Source organism: Equus asinus, chromosome 2 (assembly GCF_041296235.1).
Source record: "Equus asinus isolate D_3611 breed Donkey chromosome 2, EquAss-T2T_v2, whole genome shotgun sequence".
NCBI lineage: Eukaryota > Metazoa > Chordata > Mammalia > Perissodactyla > Equidae > Equus > Equus asinus.
The window spans coordinates 183,108,004-183,130,922 of NC_091791.1; the positions used below are offsets into that span (position 1 = coordinate 183,108,004).

At 38.9% G+C, this 22,919-nt stretch overlaps 1 protein-coding gene and 1 pseudogene across 6 annotated transcripts in view; one reads left to right on the plus strand and one right to left on the minus strand.

Moving 5' to 3' along the window:
• Nucleotides 1-1,945: 1,945 nt before the first annotated feature.
• Nucleotides 1,946-21,249, minus strand: LOC123276888 (transcription factor BTF3 pseudogene; annotated as a pseudogene).
• A 645-nt stretch (nt 21,250-21,894) lies between these two features.
• Nucleotides 21,895-22,919, plus strand: part of MIA2 (MIA SH3 domain ER export factor 2) — an 87,299-nt gene continuing 86,274 nt past the window's right edge. For all 6 annotated transcript variants that reach the window (XR_011501575.1, XR_011501576.1, XM_014844094.3 and 3 more), the window contains exon 1: nt 21,895-22,243. Coding sequence is in view for 4 of the 6 variants with exons in the window: in XM_014844094.3 (XP_014699580.3) it covers nt 22,102-22,243 (142 nt within the window). In the remaining 2 variants the exon portion in view is untranslated. The remainder of the gene's footprint in view (nt 22,244-22,919) is intronic.

Sequence of the window (22,919 nt, forward strand, 5' to 3'; positions counted from 1 at the left end):
AAAAAGAATAAAATATTTCCTTAATAACTTTTTATATTGATTACATCTTGATAATATTTTGGCTATATTGGATAAATAAAATGCATTACTAAAGCTAATTTTACCTGTTTCTTTTTGTTAATGTGGCTAATTAACAAAACTAACTTACATTTGTGGTTCACATTGTGTTTCTCTGGGACACTGCTGCTCGAGATCAGTCTGGGGAGCATCGACACTTTACAGTATGGAGTATTCCAAACCATCAACACGGCATATCTCCATTTATTCAGGTTTCCTTGAAAGCCTTTCCCGTAAAGGTTTTATGCATCTTTTGTTAGATTTATTCCTAGATACCTGACTCATACATGGATAAACAATTAGATTACTCTTTTGTTTATTTATTTATTTATTTATTTTGGTGAGGAAGATTCACTCTGAGCTAACATTTGTTGTCAGTCTTCCTCTTTTTTTTTTTTTTTTACTTCAGGAAGATTAGCCCTGAGCTAATATCTGTGCCAATCTTCCTCTATTTTGTATGTGGGTTGCTGGCACAGCATGGCTGATGAGTGGTTAGGTTGGTGTCTGGCATCCAAACCCCAAACCGGGGCTGCCTAAGTGGAGCATGCTGAACTTAACCACTATGCCTCAGGGCTGGCCCCTAGATTACTTTTTTATTGTGAAGAACACACAGACAAGTATATAAAGCAGACCATATACAACTCAATGAATTAACATAGTGCTAACACCTGTGTAATCACCCAAGTCAAGAACCAGAGCATTGCCAGGACCCAAGAAGCCCCTCTCATATCCCCTTCCAACGATTTCTCCTGTCCTCAGAGGTAACCACTATTAAAGTAATCAAACAAAGAAGCCATTAGAATGAGTGTCTCTAATGCTTGGCTGCCCGCTAAGCAGATGAAAACCTAAGCCTGAGGGGCTGGCCCAGTGGCATAGTGGTTAAATTCCCACGTTCCGCTTCACTGGCCCAGGGTTCCCTGCTTCGGATCCCTTATCATGCCATGCTGTGGCAGGTGTCCCACATATAAAGTAGAGGAAGATGGGCATGGATGTTAGCTCAGGGCCAGTCTTCCTAAGCAAAAAGAGGAGGATTGGCAACAGATGTTAGCTCAGGGCTAATCTTCCACAAAAAGAACCCCGTAAGCCAGAGTAAATTCCTGTAGAGGCCTTAAGGTTGAGAAATCGAAACTTAAGAACAACCAATCACGAACAGCCAACTGAGCTTTCCCAAATAAGGCAATTGCTTAAGCTCTAGCCAATCAAGTAATTCCTTGCTTTGCTTCCCGTCTGCTCTATAAAAGACTTTCTCCTAGTTCCTAAGTGGAGCATTCCTAACCATTCTGTTTGACACTGCCTTATTTGAATCAATGTTTCTGGAATAAATTCTTCAAATTTTAATGTACCTCAATTTATCTTTTAAAACCACTATCCTGACTTTATTGTAATCACTTTCTTGATTTCCTTCACAGTTTTAAAAGTGATGCATGCGTCTTCAACACTGTGGCTTACTTTTTCTCCTATTTTTTAATCTTTATATAAATGCAATCCTATTGTGTATATTTTTTGGTATTTGACTTCTTTTGTCCAACATTATGTTTCTGGGACTCACTCATATTTTTGTATGTCACTGTAGATGTCTGTCAGCAGTATATGGATATTGAGATTGTTTTAAATTTGGGGGTTTTACAAAAAATTCTGCTATAGGACATTCTTCTCCTTTGCTAAACATGTGCATGGATATACAGTATACTTAAGAGTGAAATTCCTAGGTCAAAATTAGAGAGAGAGAGAGAGCACTTTAGCAGATGGCACCTAACAGTTCTTCAAAGTCATTGTCCGTTTTAAGTTTCCCTAGCAGTATATAGAAGTTCCCATTGCTCTGTATACCTGCTAACACTTGGTATTGTCAGTCTTTCTAATTTCAGCCATTGTGGTTGGGATATAATATCTCACTGTGGTTTTAATTTGCATTTTCTAGATGATTAATGCAGTTGAGTATGTTTTCCTATTTTTTTTTAACCCTTTGGTTATCGTCTTTGCGGACTGTCTGTCTTTCTCTTTTTGATTTTAAAGAGTTCTGTATATATTCTGGAAATGAGTCCTTTGTTGAATATATGCATTGCAAATATCGTCTCCCACTTTGTAGCTTGGCTTTTCACTTTTTAAGTGGTATTTTTTGATCAAGAGAATTTCTTGATTATAATGTAGTTCAGTTTATCAATTTTTTTATAGTTAATACATTATGTGTCCTGTTTAAAATGTCTCTCCCTATTTCAAGGTCAAGAAGATAGTCTCCTATTTCATCTTCTAGAAGCTTTATTATCTCACTTTGCACGTGTAGCTCTATCATTTTCCTGGAATTGGTTTTTGTGTATGGTGTGAGTCAGGGGTGAAGTCTCATTTCTTTTTCCCATATGAATGTCAAATTGCCCAACTTCGATTATCAAAAAGTCTGTGCCTTCCCCACCACTCTGCAGTGCCACCTTTCTCCTATACCAACTATCCATATATTCATTGTGCTCTTTCTCGGCTCTCTATTCCGTCCCATTGGCCTATAATTATATCCTTGAGCCAATACCACTGTCTTAATGCTGTAGCTTCATATTAAGTCTTAATAATAGGTAGAGCAGATTCTCCCACTTTGCTTTACTTGACTCTCCTGGCTATTCTTGCCCGTCTTCATTTTCACATAAATTTTAGAGTTAGCTTTTGAATATCTGTGAAAAAACTGTTAGGATTTTGATCTGAATTGCTTTGAATCTATAGATCAATTTGAGAATTGACCCCTATAGAATATTGAGTCTTCCAATCCATGAACATAGCATATTGTTAGAAATCAGGGTAAGTTTATTGCCTATTTTATGTTTTATATGAATGGATTCTTTTATATTTGTTCAACATTAAGTTTGTGAGATTCATTAATTTTGCTGCTTGGAACTGTAGGTTTTTTTACTGCTGTGTATTACTCCATTGTGTAAATATTCTACAGTTTATCTATCCATTCTATTGTTGATAGGCATTTGTGTGGTTTCCACGTAGTTTGAGGGCAATATGAACAGTGCTGCTGCCAACATACTTGTTCATGTCTTTTGATGTGCATATGTACACATTTCTTGTGGTGTTTATAAGCCACCTGATTTTTAAGCTAAAATGAAAAGTGCTGTGCCTATGGCTTTTTCTTTTTCTGGTCCAACAATTCAGACCATCAACTCTATCACGCATATAATGCTTATTTCTCCTAAGAGATATTCTTCTGGATCTCATTTCTTTTCCTTTGGTTCTGTTCTCAAATTAACATGTGAGTTGTTTGATATTTGTTGTTACAAAAACTCATCTCATCTTTGGCCTCTACTTTAACAAAAACGTTCCTTGGGTTCTCATAAATACCTTTAAGAAGATTTTCTTTTTATGTTTTACCCAGGCATTTTGGATGTTTTCAGTGGGATGGTTGGCCTAGATGTCTAGCTTCTCGTATTACTAGAAATAGAATTCAATATAATTCAACATGTATTTATTAAGCACTTACTGTGTATCAGGCTGTCATCTAGGTTTAGTGATAGCCCTGGAAAAACAGACAAAATCTCTGCCTCATTGGGCTTGCATTCCTAACCAATATCTCTTCAAATATTCCTTCTGTTCCATTCTCTCTTCTCTCTTTGTTTTCAGCTTAAATATATGTTAGGCCTCAGTCTTTTCTCAGTATCTTTGAACCTATGTTTCTCATCTCTGTCTCTCCATCCTGAATTCTAGATAATTTCTTCAGATAAATCTAGTTCATTAATTCATGTCGTGGAATCACACATTTTAACCCCTCAAGGAAACAACTTCGTTTATAAAGACAAGTATTCAAGCCACTGTTATTTTATTTTGTTTATATGTGTACATATATATATGTGCACACTCATGCACACACACATATAATCTGTCCTTTAAAAATCCAATTAAAAGTACTTAAATGATGCCCAAGTGTGTATTCTTACTCATGATAAGAGAGATTCCTGGAGAATGTTACCCAGGCTGGATATGCTTGTGTAACAAGCACGCAGCAGCCTCACTGCCAGCCACTACTCTAGAAGTTTTGCTTGTACTTGTAGTAGGTTTGGCTACAACTTCTGGTTGACTCAAGTTCATAAAAAATTTCATATATTTTATTAAAAATTTCTTCACTGTGAAAATAAACGTGTTCTCAGATATCATTAATTTAAATATGGCAAACAAGGAATAAAGAATTGAATTTGTCAGTACAGTGTATAAATTGATTCAAACAGAAGAATTTACTTAATCTCTGTCTCTCATGCAGTGAAAATACTTTTTACTATGTAATAATGTTGCGGACAGAAAAGAATAGCCAAAATCAGAGCAAACGCCTGTGAAATTAGCATCCAGCTTAGGAAATGTAACAAATATGAAAGCCCCTACCTGTTCTTCATTCCCCTTCCCCCACCACCCAGAGTCACGTTTTAACTTTTAAGTTTTTAAGTTTTCTCATGTCTTTTGAGCATATTAAGATACATCACTTTATAATGTCTTTTAATAAGGTGTTTCTCCCAAATTGCCTGTCATTTTGTGACCCACAATTAATTCATCTTAATACTTAACCCAATTTTCTCCACTATTATGTGAGCTTCCCCTTTATTCTCAGGCAGTTTTGAAACTGGCCTTTAGTAAATTGTATACACAACACTGATGGGTCCGTGAGACATTGAAGCATACTGGGAAATTATACAAATTTACACTCCTACCAACGATAGAGGAGATTGCCTTCTCCCCACATCCGTACCAGTGCTGAGATTTGTCAACTATATTCTCTTTTGTTGGCAATCTCAGAAGTAAAAATCTTGTATTGATTTGTATTTCTTTAATAAAGAGTCAAACAGATTTTCTAGCATGTTTATAAATTTGGATTTTCTTTTACATTTAATTTTTAATTTACCGGAAATGAATTTAGTTGTGAAAAAAAAAAAGAGGTAGAAATCAACTTCTTTTTTTTAAGTTGCTATTAGTTTTCCGAATATGTTTTATTGAATAATCTTTGTCTTCCTCCCTATATTGAAATGCAATCATATGGCAAATTACTGTATGTTCTGGGGTCTATTTATGGACTCGACTGTCTTCAATGGAGTGCTGTATTGTGTTGCTTAGTCATTTTATAGTAGGTTTTAATATCTAGTGTGCTAAATCCTCTCCCAATTATGTTGGGTTTTTTTTTAACTCGGCAAAGTACTTTACTAATTTTTGTTTCAAACTTTATTCCTGGGCTGCTTCAACTTGATTAGTTGCAAAGAATGACTTGTGTATAAGCAAAACTGAAAAGAACTGAGGTGTCCAACGGGCTGGGGCTTAAAAATATTAAAGAGCTAGATTTTATCAGATCCATGAACAAAGTTTTAAAAAGCAGCCATAACATAAAATAGCAGCTCCCCGTAACTTCTTCAAGTTGTGTCTTCTTCAGAAGTTGACTCAGTTCCATTTGCTTCCTTCCTGGAAGCCTCAGCACCATTCTCCGCAAGATCTGAAACTTCATCCTCCTCTCCAGTGGCAAGCAGGGTTTCCCATCCACAGCTTATTTGGGCAGAGCTTCAGCCAGTCTCCTTAAACCAGTCACTGTCTGCACCAAGCTGGTTTCAGATGCTGCTGGCATTTCTATCAGCAGCTTTGTCCCAGCATGGCCTGTAATGGTGAAGATGTTGGCTGCCAGAGATTCCTGTTAAAGAGCGCCACTGTCCCTTGGTTTGTAAACATAGTCACCTCTTCATTCCCAGAGAGCTTGTTTACCTGAACTCTCTCTAAGTTCTTTAAGGAGAGTTAAAGTTTTTTTCCTGATCTGCTGTGGCTTCTATGAACCCTTTCTTTCTGCGGGCAGCTCCTTTCCCACCAGTGTGCACTTGTGTCTGCAGTTTGACAAGTGTCCCCGGTTCATGATAGCTTCTTTCACCTTGTTGAGGCAGAAATGGGGCCGTGCTGGAGACTAGGGTTGGCGCCCGGGGAGTCTCAGGCAGACCAGTGGGATTAGTGTTGCACATGTGGGGATGACCCCAATTATGCTTCTTTCCCAAATTTCCCAAAACGTATTTATATTATTACTATTTTTGTGTGTGAGGAAGACTGGCCCTGAGCTAACATCAGTTGCCAATCTCCCTCTTTTTGCTTGAGGAAGATTGTCCCTGAGCTAACATCTATGCCGATCTTCCTCCACTTTGTATGCAGGACACCACCTCACCATGGCTCTGTGAGCCGTGTATAGGTCTGCACCTGAGATCCGGGCCTGTGAACCCAGGGCTGCTGAAGCGGAGCGCATGCACTTAACCACGACGCCACCGTGCTGGCACCTAAACTTACATTACTTTCAATGAAAACTTTAGAATCACTTTTCAAGTTCCCGAAAAGGTCGTAATTTTAATTATGATTGCATTGACTTTATAATTTAGGAATAATCAACATCTTTGGAATATGGAATCTGTCTAAACAGAAACTAGTGTGCCTCTCCATTTATTCTGCCATCTATCCTAGTAAAATTTCAGTTTTCTTCATACAGGCCCTGCACGTTTTTATGAAGGGTAGCCCTAGGGTTTGTGTGCATGTATTGTGTGCTATTTTGAGTAGCTCCTTTCTCCTTTCAACAACTTTCTGCTTAGTTGTTCTCTGTATCGAGGTGATTTGGGGATGTTTCTCCAGTTTGCAGAAAGCCCTTTCGTTTTCCTCTTGTTTACAGTGGAGACTTCTGTGTGTTTTTCCCTATCCAATGGTTGATTGAATCATAGTTAAAGAGACCAAGTAAGGCACTTCACTAGGAAGATAAGAGAATTTCTTTTATGGTTGGACCTATAACATATTTAACTGATTTGAATAATAAATCTTAACTTATTAATGTGTAATTTCCCCCCCATAACTGTTACCTCTGTTCAATCTCCCTCTGTTATCAGGCTCTCTTAACAATTCAGTCCAATTCTTTTTTCCTTTAAGATTGGCACCTGAGCTAACATCTGTTGCCTATCTTAAACAAGGTTTTTTTTCTTCTTCTTCTCCCCAAAACCCCCCAATACATAGTTGTGTATTCTAGTTGTAGGTCCTTCTGATTGTGCTATGTGGGGCACTGCCTCAGCATGGCTTGATGAGCGGTGTTGGTCCACCCCCAGGATCCGAACCCATGAAACCCCAGGCCACCAAAGCCTTAACCAAAGACTTAACCATTTGCCCACAGGGCTGGCCACTCAGTCCAATTCTATAACCTTAATAAAAGCCTATATTGTGAAACAGAGGAACGAAGAGGGTTGGAAAGACTTCTCTGACTGCACCTTGTTTTATAGTTTTGACTTTGGAACCACGTGAATGTTTCACATGATTGGAAAAGTTGAATCAAAACGGAAAAAAAAATCCCTAAAAATCTGAAACAAATGGATACAAATAAACCTTGGGGTATATCAAATTGATGGTATAACCACACAGAAAAAAATTATTGCAAATGACTTTAAAGCTCCATCGTTGATGTACCTCCCTGGTGGGTTACAGCCTAAGGAGCAAAAAGAACCACGCTGAAATATTCAGTTGCAAAAGGTAGCTCTACTGTTAGTGGTAATATTAGTATTGTTGCTTTGAAACTATTTTACACACAATATATACGATCCGTGTATATATTATATATATGCATAAACAAAGAAGTAATTATGTTAATGTCATTAGAACCATGGATTTTCAGCGTAAAAAAGAAAAGAGATACAAATATAAAAAATCAAAGAATTTAATGAAAAACACTACAATATTTCATGTGAGTTGGAAATAACCATATGAATTCATGACTTATTTTTCTTTCTATAATTCACATGTTTCCTAGCTTTGTCTGCTGAGAGGGCATAGAAATAATGATGGTCCGATAGCAGTCAGCATCCCCAGGGCCAATTGCAGTCTCTAACTACCATCCTCCGACAACAGGAAGCAGGGCCTCTTGAAGAAGTGGCGGATTCTAGATCTGGTGCAGGGTGGAAGATAGAGGAACAGGTTAAATGACAACACAAGGATGCAGCCAGTTGAATCCCAAATGTGGGAAATTCTACAGGATAAATGTATTGATTTCTTCAACAAATAAAGGACAGTTGAAAAAAGGGGAAGGGAGAGAAGGAACTATTATAGACTCAAAGAGACTTAAGAGATAGATAAATATCAACCAAATGTGGATCTTGTTTGAATCTTGTTGAAACAAACCAACTTACTGTAAAAGTACTTTGGGAGACAACTGGGAAAATTTAAACAGAGTCCAGGTATTAGAAAGTGTTAAGGAATTGTTAAATTTGTTAAATGTGGTAATGTTATTGTAGTTATGTTTTTAAAACATCTGTTAGAGTTACAGTCTAAATATTTATAGGTGAGATTACAGGACATTTGGGATTTACTTTAACATCTGGTCCTCCCCCCAAAAAACAGTGTGAATGGGGGATACAGGTGAAATAAGAATGGCAAGAGGGCTGGCCCAGTGGCATAGTGGTTAAATTCGTGCAGTCCACTTTGGTGGCCCAGGGTTCGCAGCTTCAGACCCTGGGTTTGGACCTACACACCGCTCATCAAGCCACACTGTGTTGGGATCCCACATACAGAATAGAGGAAGATTGGCGCAGATGTTAGCTCAGGGACAGTCTGGGGGAAACAAAAAGCAAAGAAACCCTGGTTCATAAGATGGCAAACTCCCTTTTCAGAAATCTCACCGTGTAGACAACTGTGGAGCCTTCCAGCTCATCAATACAGCAGATCTGCATTAACAATGAGCATCATCCGTGCCCTCCAGAGGACTGCAGTTGCCTCATTTTTATGTGAATGCAGCACTAGCACCACTGGGTTCCCTGATAATACAAAAGTATCAACTTCTCCCGGTCATCACTGCAGATACAATTTTCCGCTCTTTGATATTTTACGATTACATAAACAGCATGGAATAGTAAGATTATGCTTATTTTGCTAATGCATGGTGTGATCAAAAGAATACCCAAATTAACAGGTAAATTGACAATCCAAGAGGACAAGAGTCCTTGAAATTGGAAAGGAAGATGTGACTGCAAAAAAAAAAGAGACACAGAGAGATGCGACGTTATTGGCTTTGAAGATGGAAGAAGGGCCTCTGAGAAGCTGGAGAAGACGAGGACGGATCTCCCCTTGAGCCTCCGGAACTGAACGAGCCCTGCTGACACCTTGATGTTTTGTCCGGTGAGACCTACTCTGGACTTCCGATCTACAGAAAAATGAATGAACAAATGAATGACTGAATAAATGAGTAAACTTGTTCATTTTAAGCCATTGTTACAGCAGTGAATAGGAAATTAGTACAATTATCTAATTAAACAAAGACACTTTGCGTATATTAGCTTAAATAAACTATACTTGAAGTTAATTTTACCTGGTTCTTTTTATCTGTTTTAATGTGGCTGCTGGAACACGACATATGTGGCTTGCTATTCCTATTGGACAGTGCTGATTTAAAATCTTGTGGCTCGATCATTCTACATGTTGGAGCAAATGCAGTATTACCTTTTTTAGAAGACTCTTGGACTGTCCCCAAGCCCTCCTTTGGCTTACTTTTAGGGTAGGGTTGGGACTTTCTAGTTAGTCATTTGGCCTGTTGAACTCCTCAGCTTTCAGAAGACACTAGCAGTCTTGCCTCTACTCTGCTGAGCTAAGGCATGTGACTCACATTCATAGGCAATATAGAACGGTGACATTCCACATCTTGTCAGGGAACGTGACCTCACACTCACAGTTGTTCAGTACTTACCAACTTGAACAAAACCACAATTTAATGCTCATTTAAAGAAGACAAGGTTGTTGCTGAAATTCCAGAGCAAAGAGAAATGTACACATCTTTCTGTAGGCCTAGTTCAGGACTAACAATAGCTCTTTGTTTTTCTGGTAGAAACTACCTAGATTGACACCAAGTATTTCTTCTTCCTAGACACAGATTTCTTAGCCTTCCTTGCAGTTAGCTTGTAGCCATGTTCTGTCCAGGGGTAATGGGCAGAGGGGATGTGCTTCCAGGCCTGGCCATGAAAGCCCAAACATTATCATCCACACGTTCTCTTTCCCTGCTATGATAACCTCAGAGGCCACATGTTTACCATGGCAAAAACCACAAAATAGAAGGATTCTGGATCTCCAAGTCACCACCTCGAAGAAAACCACCGAGGAAAGTTGCATGACTGACTTTGTGAGTGAGAATGAAGCCACTGCTCTTCTAGTCATTTGTGGGTTATTTGTTACCATGGCATATCTTAGCTTACCCCGACTAATATAGATCTATTGAATAAGGACTTTTTAAGGATTTGTTTAATTCTGGAACGCACATGAGTAAGTGTATTTCCAACTACACATAGTTCGTCAAGTACACATGCCCATCATCCAGTGGGTGAAGAGCTCTTGAAATATATCTAAGGCAAAAATGTGGAAATATTCCATGTGTCCTTGCCGCCTGATGTGATGATTCATAAATTCCTATCAGATGGGCATGGCCAATTTTATTATACTTCTGTGAGGTTATAGTTTAGTGATCTACTGGAAGATGCATACTTACAAATCCCAAACAAACGAAAATAGGACAGGTGGTACTTCTCTTGTTTCTTTTCATAATTTCAGGATCTTAGTATTTTCCCAAATAGAAAGCACTTCTTCAACTAAATTTTTACTATCTCAAACTGTGCTCCCAGATTCTTCTGGGTAGCCACATAGTTAAATTAAACTAGATTTCTAGATATTTTGGAAGCTTAAAGAATAAAGGGAAAGCTTCTCTGAGCTTTTTATTTAATGTTGTCATTGTTTTATATTTATTTTGTCATCAACAGAAATTTTAATTATAGATCAAAGCTAATTTTATTACTGAAGCTTTTAAAGTCTATATAGCATTTGTACTTATAACAAGTTGGTGTAGCTATTCTTTTAAAAATCCTTCATAAACACACAAATGAAAACCTTCCCTGGGCCGGCCCAGCAGCGCGGCAGTTAAGTTTCCATGCTCCGCTTCGGCAGCCCTGGATTCGCCAGTTCAGATCCCGGGTGTGGACCTATGTACCACTTGGCAAGCCATGCTGTGGCAGGCGTCCCACATATAAAGTAGAGGAAGATGGGCATGGATGTTAGCTCAGGGCCAGTCTTCCTCAGCAAAAAAATAAGAAGAGGAGGATTGGCAGCTGATGTTGGCTCAGGGCTAATCTTCCTCAAAAAAAAAAAAAATCTTTTCTATATTTTTATCCCCAGCAATAGTGAGAAGTGACATTTGGTCCAGAATCCTAGATTCATGTCAAGGCTACCAGCACTTCACAAAGCCAAAGTTGTACTTTTTGAAGGGGGAAGTGGGCTGAAGGTAAGAGGATGAATAAAGTCCATGAAGAAGGATAATCAAACAGAAGACATCTGTAGAGTGATTCACTACTCCTCCAAGAGGGCTATCTCTGTACCTTGTCTTGTCCAGCTGAGTCACAGAATCACACGCCTCATTGCTATACTAGTACAATGTCATGGTCTCCCCAGGTGTTGTTTCTAATAATGCACATGCTTCAAAGTTCAGGAAGAATAATCACAAGGGCTTTTAATGCTGACAGGTGCAAAATGGCTGCCCTGAGGCCCTAGGGGATCAGATATTTAAGATGGCACAGGCACGAGATCTTGAAAACATATTGGAAGTTGTAACACAGTCAAGCTTAGTTGTAGTACCTAATGGTTGTAATGTGAATTTTTACTTTTATGGTTATTTGCAGGAAATTTAAAATTCCAGCCAATTTTTTTTGCCCCCAAGATTACCTTCAAGTTGGGTTTTTTTTTTTCCCATCAGTTCATATAAGTGCGGAGAAATATAAAATCATTAAAAAGTTTTTTTAAATTTTATTGAGGTCATAAAAGTTTACAGATAGTGAAATTTCAGTTGTACATTATTTGTCAGTCACCATACGTATGTGCCCCTTTACCCCTTATGCCCACCCCCCAGTCCCCTTCCCCTGGTAAACACTAATCTGTTCTCTTTGTCCATGTGTTTGTTTATCTTCCACATATGAGTGAAATCATATGTGTTCGTCTTTCTCTGTCTGGCTTATTTTGCTTAACATCATACCCTCAGGGTCTATCAAATATAGAATCATTTTCATGTAAGTTTAAGAAAAATGTTACTAGAAAAGTAACAGCAATTATTCCCAGGATCTCATAATATGTTCCAAATCCAAATGTCAATTATTCAATTATTCTCATTATTAATGAGGTTAACTGAGAGTCAGTATTAGATGTTCCTCCAGTTAGAGAAGACTGCTTAGTCCAGGGGGGTGACTTGTGTAGAATGAAAACATTATTAAGAACAGGAAAGTTGATACTTTGGAGTCTCCTTCAGAGGTATCGAGATCTGCAATGTTGACGTGAACAAGGACATAATTATCATGCTTAAAAAATTTATAACTAGAAAGGGAATTTGTCATTCCTAAACCAACCACAGTAATGACAACATTCAGATAATTTCAGAAACTTCCAAAATAGTGTGGTTCGTGAAGATGAATTCCCAATATCTCTTTCATCACATTGTAGGAGATAAAGAAATAAACAAAACGTAATCCCACGTGACCCAGGAAAAAAATCACAAGTTGTGAGCTTCTCTGACTGACTAGTCAGGATGACATCATGCCACATGTTTCTGGAATCTTAACTAGCAAATTTGCCCCACAAAGGCTTTATAAGTCAGTAAAAATTGCCCTGGATCCTTTCAATTTGATGTAAAGTAAAATATCACTTGTTAGAGAAAACATATACTTAAGGAGGTTGTTACATCAAATCTTGTTGTAATGAAAAATGTAGACTCGTATATATCATGAATGGTAAATAGTGTTGGAAAATATTTTGTCTTGAGGAAATGTGAACTAAATGCCTATGGCGATAGTAACACAAAATGCTTGAGGCATTTGTTATGCGACTCTCTTCTATGAAGCTATGGCGAGCTCAAGTCACGGTTACTCTCGAGGCTGAGAGGATGGGTGTATTTAGTAATATAATTGTAGTGGATTTAGTGGATTAATTCTGCTTGGTGGGAAAGCCTTGGAAAGCACCTTCTCAAATGATTTCTTGTTGTCTTCATCAGCAGCAGCACATTGTTAATAGAGCCTGCTGAATTAAAATGCTACCATATGCTGCTTCTTGAGCTTAGTCAGACGGTGTATTTTTTTTGTTGTTTTTTAAACTAGACAGTAGGCTTGTGTGTGATGAGTCATTGATTGTTATCTTGTAGATAACAGGCTTAGGAGAAGAATAAATACGTGTGCTTGAATTGGGGCGCTGCCTGCTGGATGCATTCCATCTCTAGTACCTTCTGCTTTGTGAGGCTAACCCAGGGAGGCGAGGCCAGTATTCAAAGCCTAGAATCGGATTGCACCCACCTTGCCTCACTCAGCCCTCATCTGAGGTTGCAGAGAAGGAGGCTTCTGCTTTTTCTCCCTTTCTAACCTTCCTGTTGCTTCTCTCTTCCCTCCCCACTGCCACCTTTTGCCACCACTTTATCAAGAGCCAAGCCAAGCTGGAGGATAGTTATGTAAAAGCAGACGAAATTGCCTGGCAGTGTATTGAGACCAGAATGGGTCATGGAAATTATTTCTGTGCGAAATAACATTTTAAAAATCAGTTATTATGTTTCCAAATGTATTTTAATTAAATTTGATGAATCTGATAATTGATTTTTATTTTGCATTTCTTTTTGTATACTGAATGTCAGATTGGTGGAATTGATCCAATTTTTGACTAACGAAAAAAAAGTCACAAAAGTTAGCTATTTGTTTAAGCATCCTCAACTTTGAACTGGTAGACAGGCTCAAAGGTAACCTTTACTGGAGTTTTATCTTGCAAAGATCAAAAAATATATTTATTTTGCTTTCAATGATCGTACATATTAAGTATCTTTCTATTCTGCTAAAGTATTAATAAGCCTCATGAAGAGAATTGGCAAAGTTAAGAATTCTCCATGTAATTCAGATAAAATAAGTTTTTGGCTTAAATGTTGACTTTAAAACGACTTTGACCTGTTCTACATGGTACAGTGGTAGTGGGTATATGACAATGTATTTGTCAAAACCCGTTGAACTGTGTGCCACCTAGAGTTAATTTTACTGTACGCAAATCTTAAAAAATCAGCTTGGATGGCTGAGGAACCCAAGAGGGAATGGAGGCTATGACAAATAAATCTAAGTGTATTACAAATGTATGACATAACCACACTGAAAGGGATGGGGAAGAAAGGAGCTAGCCTAAATAACTTTGTAACAAAGTGTTTTGATTAGATGCTGTAAGGCTATAGACAAAAAGAGTTGTACACAAACATCTAACTCTGGTAAATTTATTTATCACACAGTATGGGTTATCAATTTTGAAATTACTTTGCATGTATACTAGAGTTGAACAAATATGTAAATACACTGTAGATAATGAGCCAGGTTGAAGAACTTAAAAACTGTTGAGTTCTTCGATACGCCTTCCTCCAGGAGCTGAAGCTAAATGCCGCTCTCTTGAAAGAGGGCTGGACTTACTGACATCCTTCAAATGAATCGAGTATGAAGAGAAAGACAGTTACCTTACACTGGAGACACCCGACAGACAACATCTTAACCACGTAATCAAGACGAACAATGCCAGGAATGAGACATACTGGTATCATGTGTACCCACTGATGGGCTATGATGAGAAGGACGCACTGCTCCGTGATATCCTTTCCCAAATATGTACAACCTCGGTCTGGTCACGAGAAGGCATCAGACAAACCCAAAGTGAGGGACATTCAAAAGTGTCAAGGTCATGAAAGGCAAGGAAAGAATAAGAGACTGTCACAGAAGATTGTCATAGAAGACTAAGGAGATGTGACAACTAAATGCAGTGTGGTATCCTGGATTTGATCTTTGAACAGAAGAAGGACATTAGCTGGAAAACTAGGCAAATTACAGTAAAGTCTGCAGTTTAGTTCATGTAGCATCCTAATGTTAACTTTTAATTTTTGATCATTGTGTTATGGTTATATAAGAAGTTAACATTAGGGGAAGCTGGGTGAAGGGGATACAGGAACCCTACATTTGTAACTTTTCTGAAGATCTAAAATGATTTCAAAATAAAAGTAAGCCTTCTGAAAACAGGCTTACAAATAATTTCCCAAAACCATCAAATTTTGATTTTTTTTCTGCAAATAATTTGCATTGCTTTGCTTTCACTCACTCAGCACGTCCTAAACCAAACTGATGACCCTCCTCTGCCTCTCTCCAAACCCGCTCCTCTCTATGCTCCTGTCTCAGTAAATGGCACTACCATGCTCGCTCTCCGTGTCCACCTAGGAAACAGAGTCATATTTTTTTTTTTGAGGAAGATTAGCCCTGACCTAACATCTGCTGCCAATCCTCCTCTTTTTGCTGAGGAAGACTGGCCCTGAGCTAACATCTGTGCCCATCATCCTCTACTTTATATGTGGGATGCCTACCACAGCATGGCTTGCCAAGCGGTGCCACGTCCACACCCAGGATCTGAACCGGCGAACCCTGGGCCACCCAAGCGGAAAGTGCACACTTAACGGCTGCGCCACCATGCCGGCCCCCAGAGTCATTCTTGACTTTTCCTTCTCCCTCGCTTCACAATGAATTAATTACGAATTCCTAGTCACCAATCCTAAATATCTCCTTTATATTCTTGAATTACTTGTCTTATTTGTCTTCCCTCATAGATGACGATCTCTGTAGGGCAAGGGCATTGTCTGCTTGATTCCCCATGGGCTCCATACGCCTAGCACAGCGCCTGGTGCACAGCAAGCACTCAAAAGTTAGTTGCTGAATAAGAGAATGAATGCATGTTTTATTGTATGTTACTGTTTATTGGTATTTTCATCCCAACCCCCCTGTATCTAACATAGTGGGATGCAGCCATATAAGTCTTTTATTTATTTATTTTTAATCTGTGGTAATTGAGTTTTAGAAATCAAGTGTGGCCTTCTTGTTAAGAGAAGTTTCACAAAGTCCAATTTGATGTTCTGACTACAGAAGTCAGTGAGATTTCAGAGAACCACAGAATGAGCTGGAAGGACTTGTGAAGCTTGTTTAGTGCAAATCTCTCATTCTGTGAACAAAGACCTTGAGGCTCCAAGAGGTTAAGCAGGTTGCTGAGTTCTAGCATGCGTCCATTGACAGAAGGGGCATTTATTTTGATGGCCTAGAGAATCTGGAAGAAGAGGGAGAGAAAAAAATAAGGGAAAGAATGGCATCAGATCCTTTATTCTACACGTCTTTGAAACAAGTGGATAAAATAAATAATCAATAATGCTTATTAAAAAATTTATCTATTCATTTCCATGCAAAAATTTTGTTCTATGAACTCTTTAAAAAATCTAATTATTTGGGGGAGGCATAAACATTGAGTTCCTGATTTGGGGGTAAGTTAATTTTTTCCTTAAGCTTGAGGGCATGAAGTACTTAGGGATGTGGGTACAAAAAGAGGCAAGAAGGAAAAGGTACATAAATGGGGAGAGGATGGCAGTAGGGAGTGCAGGAGGATGATTTTGGAGGGGATGGTGTAACAGTATATAAAATTGACCCATATGGGTTCTTAAAGATATTTGGGATATTGATGATTGGAAATTAGTAGGAATACTAAATATTTCTATACTCCTGCTCATTAACCTACTCATATATAGCAACTTGTCAAGCATCCTTTACAGTAATCTGGGAATCAAAAGGCTTTTCATAGCTTTGCTTGCTGGGTATTTAGACTTTTACTGATGCTAGTAATATCAACCCAAAGACAAAGATACATATGGGATCCAATTCTTTTTGCCAAAATTTTTTACAGAAGAGAAAATTAATCAAAAGGATTACTCGACTTTCTTTTTGAAATGAGAGAGCTGTTGAGCTACACAGCTGAAAACAGAATTTCATTTAGTCATGAGGCATGAAGAATCTTGCTCATAAAAAGAAATCAATTCATTTATTCATTCACAAATGTATTCTTTCATTCAGAAAAGTTATTGAGTGATGTATTTATTAAGTGATTTAACCTGAGAGACTTGAAGAATAAGTAGGAGTTAGCTAATCGAAAAAGTGAAGTTATATGATAAAGCCACAAGTAATGCCATTCCCTTCCTTAAAGCTTCCTCTGGCTTCCCATTGCACTTAGAATAAAACCGGCACTCACCCCACAGCCCAAAGTCCCGCATGACTGGGCCTCTGTCCACATCTCCTACCACTCTCCACCTGCCTTCGTGTTTCTCAGTTATGCACGCCCAGTTAGTTTCCACCTTAAACCCTTGTTTCTGACATACTGGAATGCATCCTGTATGCTTCCTTCGTTTTTTCTTCAAATCTTTGGTAATCAAGCTTCAGACAGTTAAGTATGACCTCCTCATTAAATCTTCCCTCTGCCTAGAATGTTCTGCCTTCCTATTCCTCCATCTTAAGTAAAATGTCACTCTTTAGAGGTGCCATCCCTGACAATTTTATCTAAGCAGACACTTCTCTGCGTAATAACTTATCACTACCTGCAGTTGCCTCGTTCATTTATTTGTTTGCCTGCTCTTGTCTGTCTCCCTTTGTTAGTATTCAAGGTCCATGAGAGCAAGGACTTTGTCCTGTTCACTCCTGAACCTCTAGGCCCTAGAAGAGTGACTGACACATCATGTGCATTCAGTAAATAATGCCTATCCTAGATGATGAGATTTGTTTATGAAATATTAAGCTCACTGGTACGAAGCTGGTGTTCAACAAACAATAAATTCTTTTCTTACCCATCGATGAGACCAATCAATTCAGTCCCCTGATCAGCAAGGACCGTACACATACCATCTTGGATGTGGAGGATGTTGCATGCTATTATTCAAAAACACTTAGTAAAGGAACAATGATAGTGTACGGGGTATTCTCTTTTTGCTCCTCCCAATCCACTCTCCACTCTTTGCCACTCTGCTCTGTGTCCCTGGAACATAGACCTTTAGGATTGCTTCAAAGGGTTCCCTCATTCTCTGGCATCTGGCTTGGTTTGGTTAACAGGAGGTGCCATCAGGAGATCAGCAAGTAGAAGAGTGAGGTTTTCTTGACTGAGTTCCTTTACTGAAGCCTTCAAGCTCCTGTTGGGCAGCCCTCTCCTAGAGTTCTCTCCAGGCAGTGGTCACCGTTCCTTCATGCTTAGGGATGTTACATCCCCTGTTGGTTTCCCTTAACTCTGCCCACACCTTTGTAAATAGTCCTTCATTAAAATCGCCTCAATCATTGAGGAGTGCCATCCCTCAAAATGGAATACCCATCTGTTTCCTGGTAGAACTCTGACTGATAACGCAGAAGGAGAAAAAGTGGGCAGAATTAAAACACAGCCTTCAGCAGCACAAAAGAAAGAAAGGTAAGAAGAGCCACGGAGTGACTAGCATGAATGATGGGCCAAAATGTGTGTGTTCCGCCATCTCCTCTTTTTGCGTCTGTGGATCACTAGCTTCTGAGTTTGGGTCCCCAGCAGTAAATGCTGAGACTGAGTTTGGGGTTCAAGGGATCAACCCCTATGAAAGGACGAGGAAGAAAGCGGGATTGGACAGAGGAGGAAGCCAAACTGCACTGCAGGCTCTACAAAGCTTCAGTCAACCCAGCAGGGAGCTCTGCAGTGAGGGCACCCACGTTAGGCTGCCGTTGCAGCCCTGCCTTTTTACTCTCTTGTCATTTCTTCACCGGATTCATTAGACCACCTGGGAAGGGGCGGTCTTGGGTAAGGCAGCTCTCTGCAGCTGAGGCTGACCTTGAAGTAGCTTCCAGAAGAGGGCTGTCGGCTGACTGCTCTCCCTGCAGCTGGGCAGAAAGTCTTGCCTTGAAGAGGGAGCGTGGGGGGCCATCTCCATATCTTCCACACCAGTTCGAATCTCAGTCTCTCCTGGACCTTCTCTCTCACTGCACAGCTGTCTACATGGGAATGTATCCAAAGGGTCTGGTCTAGTGCCCCCTGCCTAGGAAGAAAAACACCCCAGCTTCATCAGTTCAGCTTACCCCAAGGACCTTCTAATCAAATTTCTCTGTCTTATAAAGCGCCAGACTGACAGGCTGCTGGTTGAAGGAAATATGTTCCCACTTTAGGAAATCTAAGGTCCTGAGAGAGAAGATAGTACTACATAGTATCAGAAATAAGCTCACCAAGCAGCATGCGTGCTTCTGTCTTTACGTTCTCTTGGAAAGGGTTGCTCAGCGATTTCATTGCTAAGATACTGAACACGCGTGGCATTGATGATTCATTCTTTAGCTTTATGCAGTAGGTTCTCTTCTCTCCTGTATGGTTTCTGAAGAAAGCTATAGGCCTTCCAAACCAGTATTCCCAACTGTTACTGTAAAACCTTCCTCAGCAGCAGTTTTATATTTTAATATTGACACAACACTTGATCTGAAAAGTGCAACAGCAATTAGATAATATTTGGCTAAGTTAATATGACTATGTTGATAGTGAAAACTGATGCTTCTGTTTCTTTAAATGCTCTTATCCCTTTCACGTACCACCTCTTCATCTGGGTCTATCAGACACAGTTAACACTGTGCTACTGCATTTTCAGATATTTTGTTAAGATATATTTAAATAGCGATCTGAACATAAAATGAGATCATCTGAGTGCATCAGGTAGTGAGAAAGTGGGAGCATTTCTATAGAAGCAAATCTCTCCATGCTGGTATCTTGGGCAACAATTTTTCTCTTGTTTTTCTTGACTCAAATCTCCTTCAGGCCAATCAATAGACAAACTTAAATATATCTGGGTTCTTTTCTGTCTTAACTTACAACATAATTAAATTAATTAGTGCAGAATTTAGCCAAAATGTCTTCAATATTGAATACAATAAAGGATAAAGGATATTAATTATTAAATATTATCTATTTGATCTTATACATTCTGCAAACAATTCTGTGCCAAATTTTGAAACTGAAGGGCTAATCTTTCTTTAAATGTCTTTAATGACATAGTCTATAGATTTGCAAAAGTAGTCAAGAAACTAAGCTATACATTTTGAGTGTGGATGTGTACAGCTATGCCATCCTCTGATTGCAAGCCAAGTGATCCTCAAATTCATGCTCTAGCAGATTCTAAGGACACAAATCTTTGATCTAAGAAAGCAGGCTTCCTACTGATTACTTATTTATTAAAAAAAATATTTTTTTTGAGGAAGATTAGCCCTGAGCCAACATCTGCTGCCAATCCTTCTCTTTTTGCTGAGGAAGACTGGCCCTGAGCTAACATCCGTGTCCATCTTCCTCTACTTTATATGTGGGACGCCTACCAAAGCATGGCTTTTGCCAAGCAGTGCCATGTCTCCATCCGGGATCCGAACCAGCGAATCCTGGGCAGCCCAAACGGAAGGTTCGAACTTAACCGCCGCACAATTGGCTGCCCCCCCGCTACTGATTATTGTTTTTGGAAAACAGACAAACAGAAAACACACTTCCTTTTTCAGCACTTTGAAAGCGGAAGTCCTTCATGTTAGCTTGCTCAGGTGCTGGATATTTGTCTTCTTTACGTCAGGTACTAGAGGGGGGTGGTGTGTCATACAAGGGCTGCATTCTGTCAACCTTGTACCTGCTGGCGTGCCCGAGATACAGGGAGAAGGTGCAGCAAAAAAGGGGTTGGAAAAATATTTTCTCAAGAGTGACACAGGACAACCATGGTTTCTGCAAATCTACTGAGATCTAGTGTTTTACACAAAAAAATCCCAATATAGGGCTCTGATCCCTTTTAAGTGATAATAATATTCAAATAGCTTGATTTTCATAGCTTTATTGTTATTTTAAAACTACGTATGCTCACAGGTTTATTTTTTTTTAAAGATTTTATTTTTCCTTCTTCTCCTCAAAGCCCCCCAGGTACATAGGTGTATATTTTTAGCTGTGGGTCCCTCTAGTTGTGGCATGTGGGACGCCACCTCACCACGGCCTGATGAGCGGTGCTATGTCCGCGCCTGGGATCCGAACTGGCGAAACCCAGGCCGCCAAATCGGAGAGCGCGAACTTCACCACCAACTCTTAACCACTCGGCACAGGGCCGGACCCCGTTCGCTGGTTTTAAAAAATAAAGTGAAACCACATAGAAAGTTAGAAAGAAGAAAGTGAATACAACTTGAAATCACACTATATACTCCCACCATATGGATGAAGATTCTCTCAGACTTCTCTCTCATTCTCTCTCCACCTCCAGAAATCTGCATACAATTTTAAATATAGCGCACAAGATTGTACCTGCTGTTCCTGGAATAGAATTGCTGCAGACGGAGCAGACATCTCTGTGGCAGATGCCTTGATTCTTGGTGGTAAGGCATAGCGGTTATGAGGGAGGGGCGTCGCAGGGCCGAGGTTTAAGTTCTTCTCCACTCACTGTGTGACCTTGGGCAAGTGATTCAACCCACCCCTATGTACCTCAGTTTCCTCATAAGCAAAAATGGAGATGATAATATTACCTACCTTAGAGAGTTGGTGTGAGGGTTAAATCAGATCATATAATAAGTATTTAAGACAGTATCCAGGACATAACAAGTACTTACTGCATTTTAACTATTATTCTTAACTAAACACAAGTTTCAACTTCATAGTAACACTGAAGATTTTTTAAATATGAACGTGGGATATTTTTTCAAATAACTTTCATCATGATATTTCAAAACCATGCTTTTAACATAAATGATTGCTGCCGCCACGCGTAACTATATGCTTCCTCCACTGACACTGGTATCTGCGTGCAGACAACACTCAGTTTGTATGTATTGACTGACCTCCCTGCAGACCCTAAGAGAGAGAGATGGACTACGTTTTCGCGGAGGCCTGTTGTAGGAATTGTCCTGTCCAAAGCGAGGTGCCTTTAAGCCAGACAGTGTTACATGGGCCACCTTTGTAAGACGTGAGTCCGACTAAAAATCCCTGTTAATTATTAAACCCTTAGGTATTATCTGGACACCTGACACTGCAGATTGAGAACAGAGAGTGTTTGTCCCAAGTTAAGCCTAAACACTGATAGAAAAATGTAGTTATCAAGGGATTTAAAAAAACCCAAACCTTTTTCTGTTGTGTTTAGTGAAGAGAGTGGGGAATCTCCTGTTGGAGCTGGCGTGTCTGTAGTCCAAGCAATCGCTTTGAGCCATGTTTGGGATTCCTGCTTGTTGTAGCATGGCGGAGCTGGGAGTCCACAGAATCCTCCTTTTGGTTATTTCTCTGACAAACTGTCTGGAGAGCACAAAACTGCTGGCCGGCTGGAAAAAATGTGGTGACTTGGAATGTGAGAGTAAGTCTGCTTTTCTTTTTTCTCTTCTTTTCTTCTTCAACTGAGGCTCTGAAATGACATAAAATGTTATTGTGGATATGTGTGATAAAAATGAGCATTAATTCATTGAGAAATATTTGCAGTCATAAAGTATGGTTCACTATAAAAAGGAAACGCTGAAAGCAAAGCATTTTGTGATAGTTTTTAATGTAAATATACAAAAGAGCGAAGATCAGCCTATATGTAAATATATCAGAAATTATAAAAATATTAATCCAGACCTCAAAAACAAACTAATCAGATATTTTACTATTTTTTAAGATAAATTGATTTGCATTAAAAAAGATATCAAGCCATTTAATAGTTCTTTATTTATGAAGCCCTTATATTTTTTAGTTTCTAATTCAGTCAGAACTTTCTGATTCTCACAAGTTTTCTAAAAATGTTTTTATTTCAAACCATTGTGATTTATTGTCTAAACTTTATCAAACATTAATCATTTCTTGTCCACTTATTAAGTAAAATTACGGAAATTAATGTTAGAAGTATATAATTTTATTCATATCCTTGAATATTAAACTTTTATATTCTATAAAGAGAAATTAATTTTCATTTTATTGCTTAAAAACTTAATTTATCTTTTATCAGTATTATGGTTCCCAATGTATTAAATTGTTTTAAGTATGTTCTATCTCTC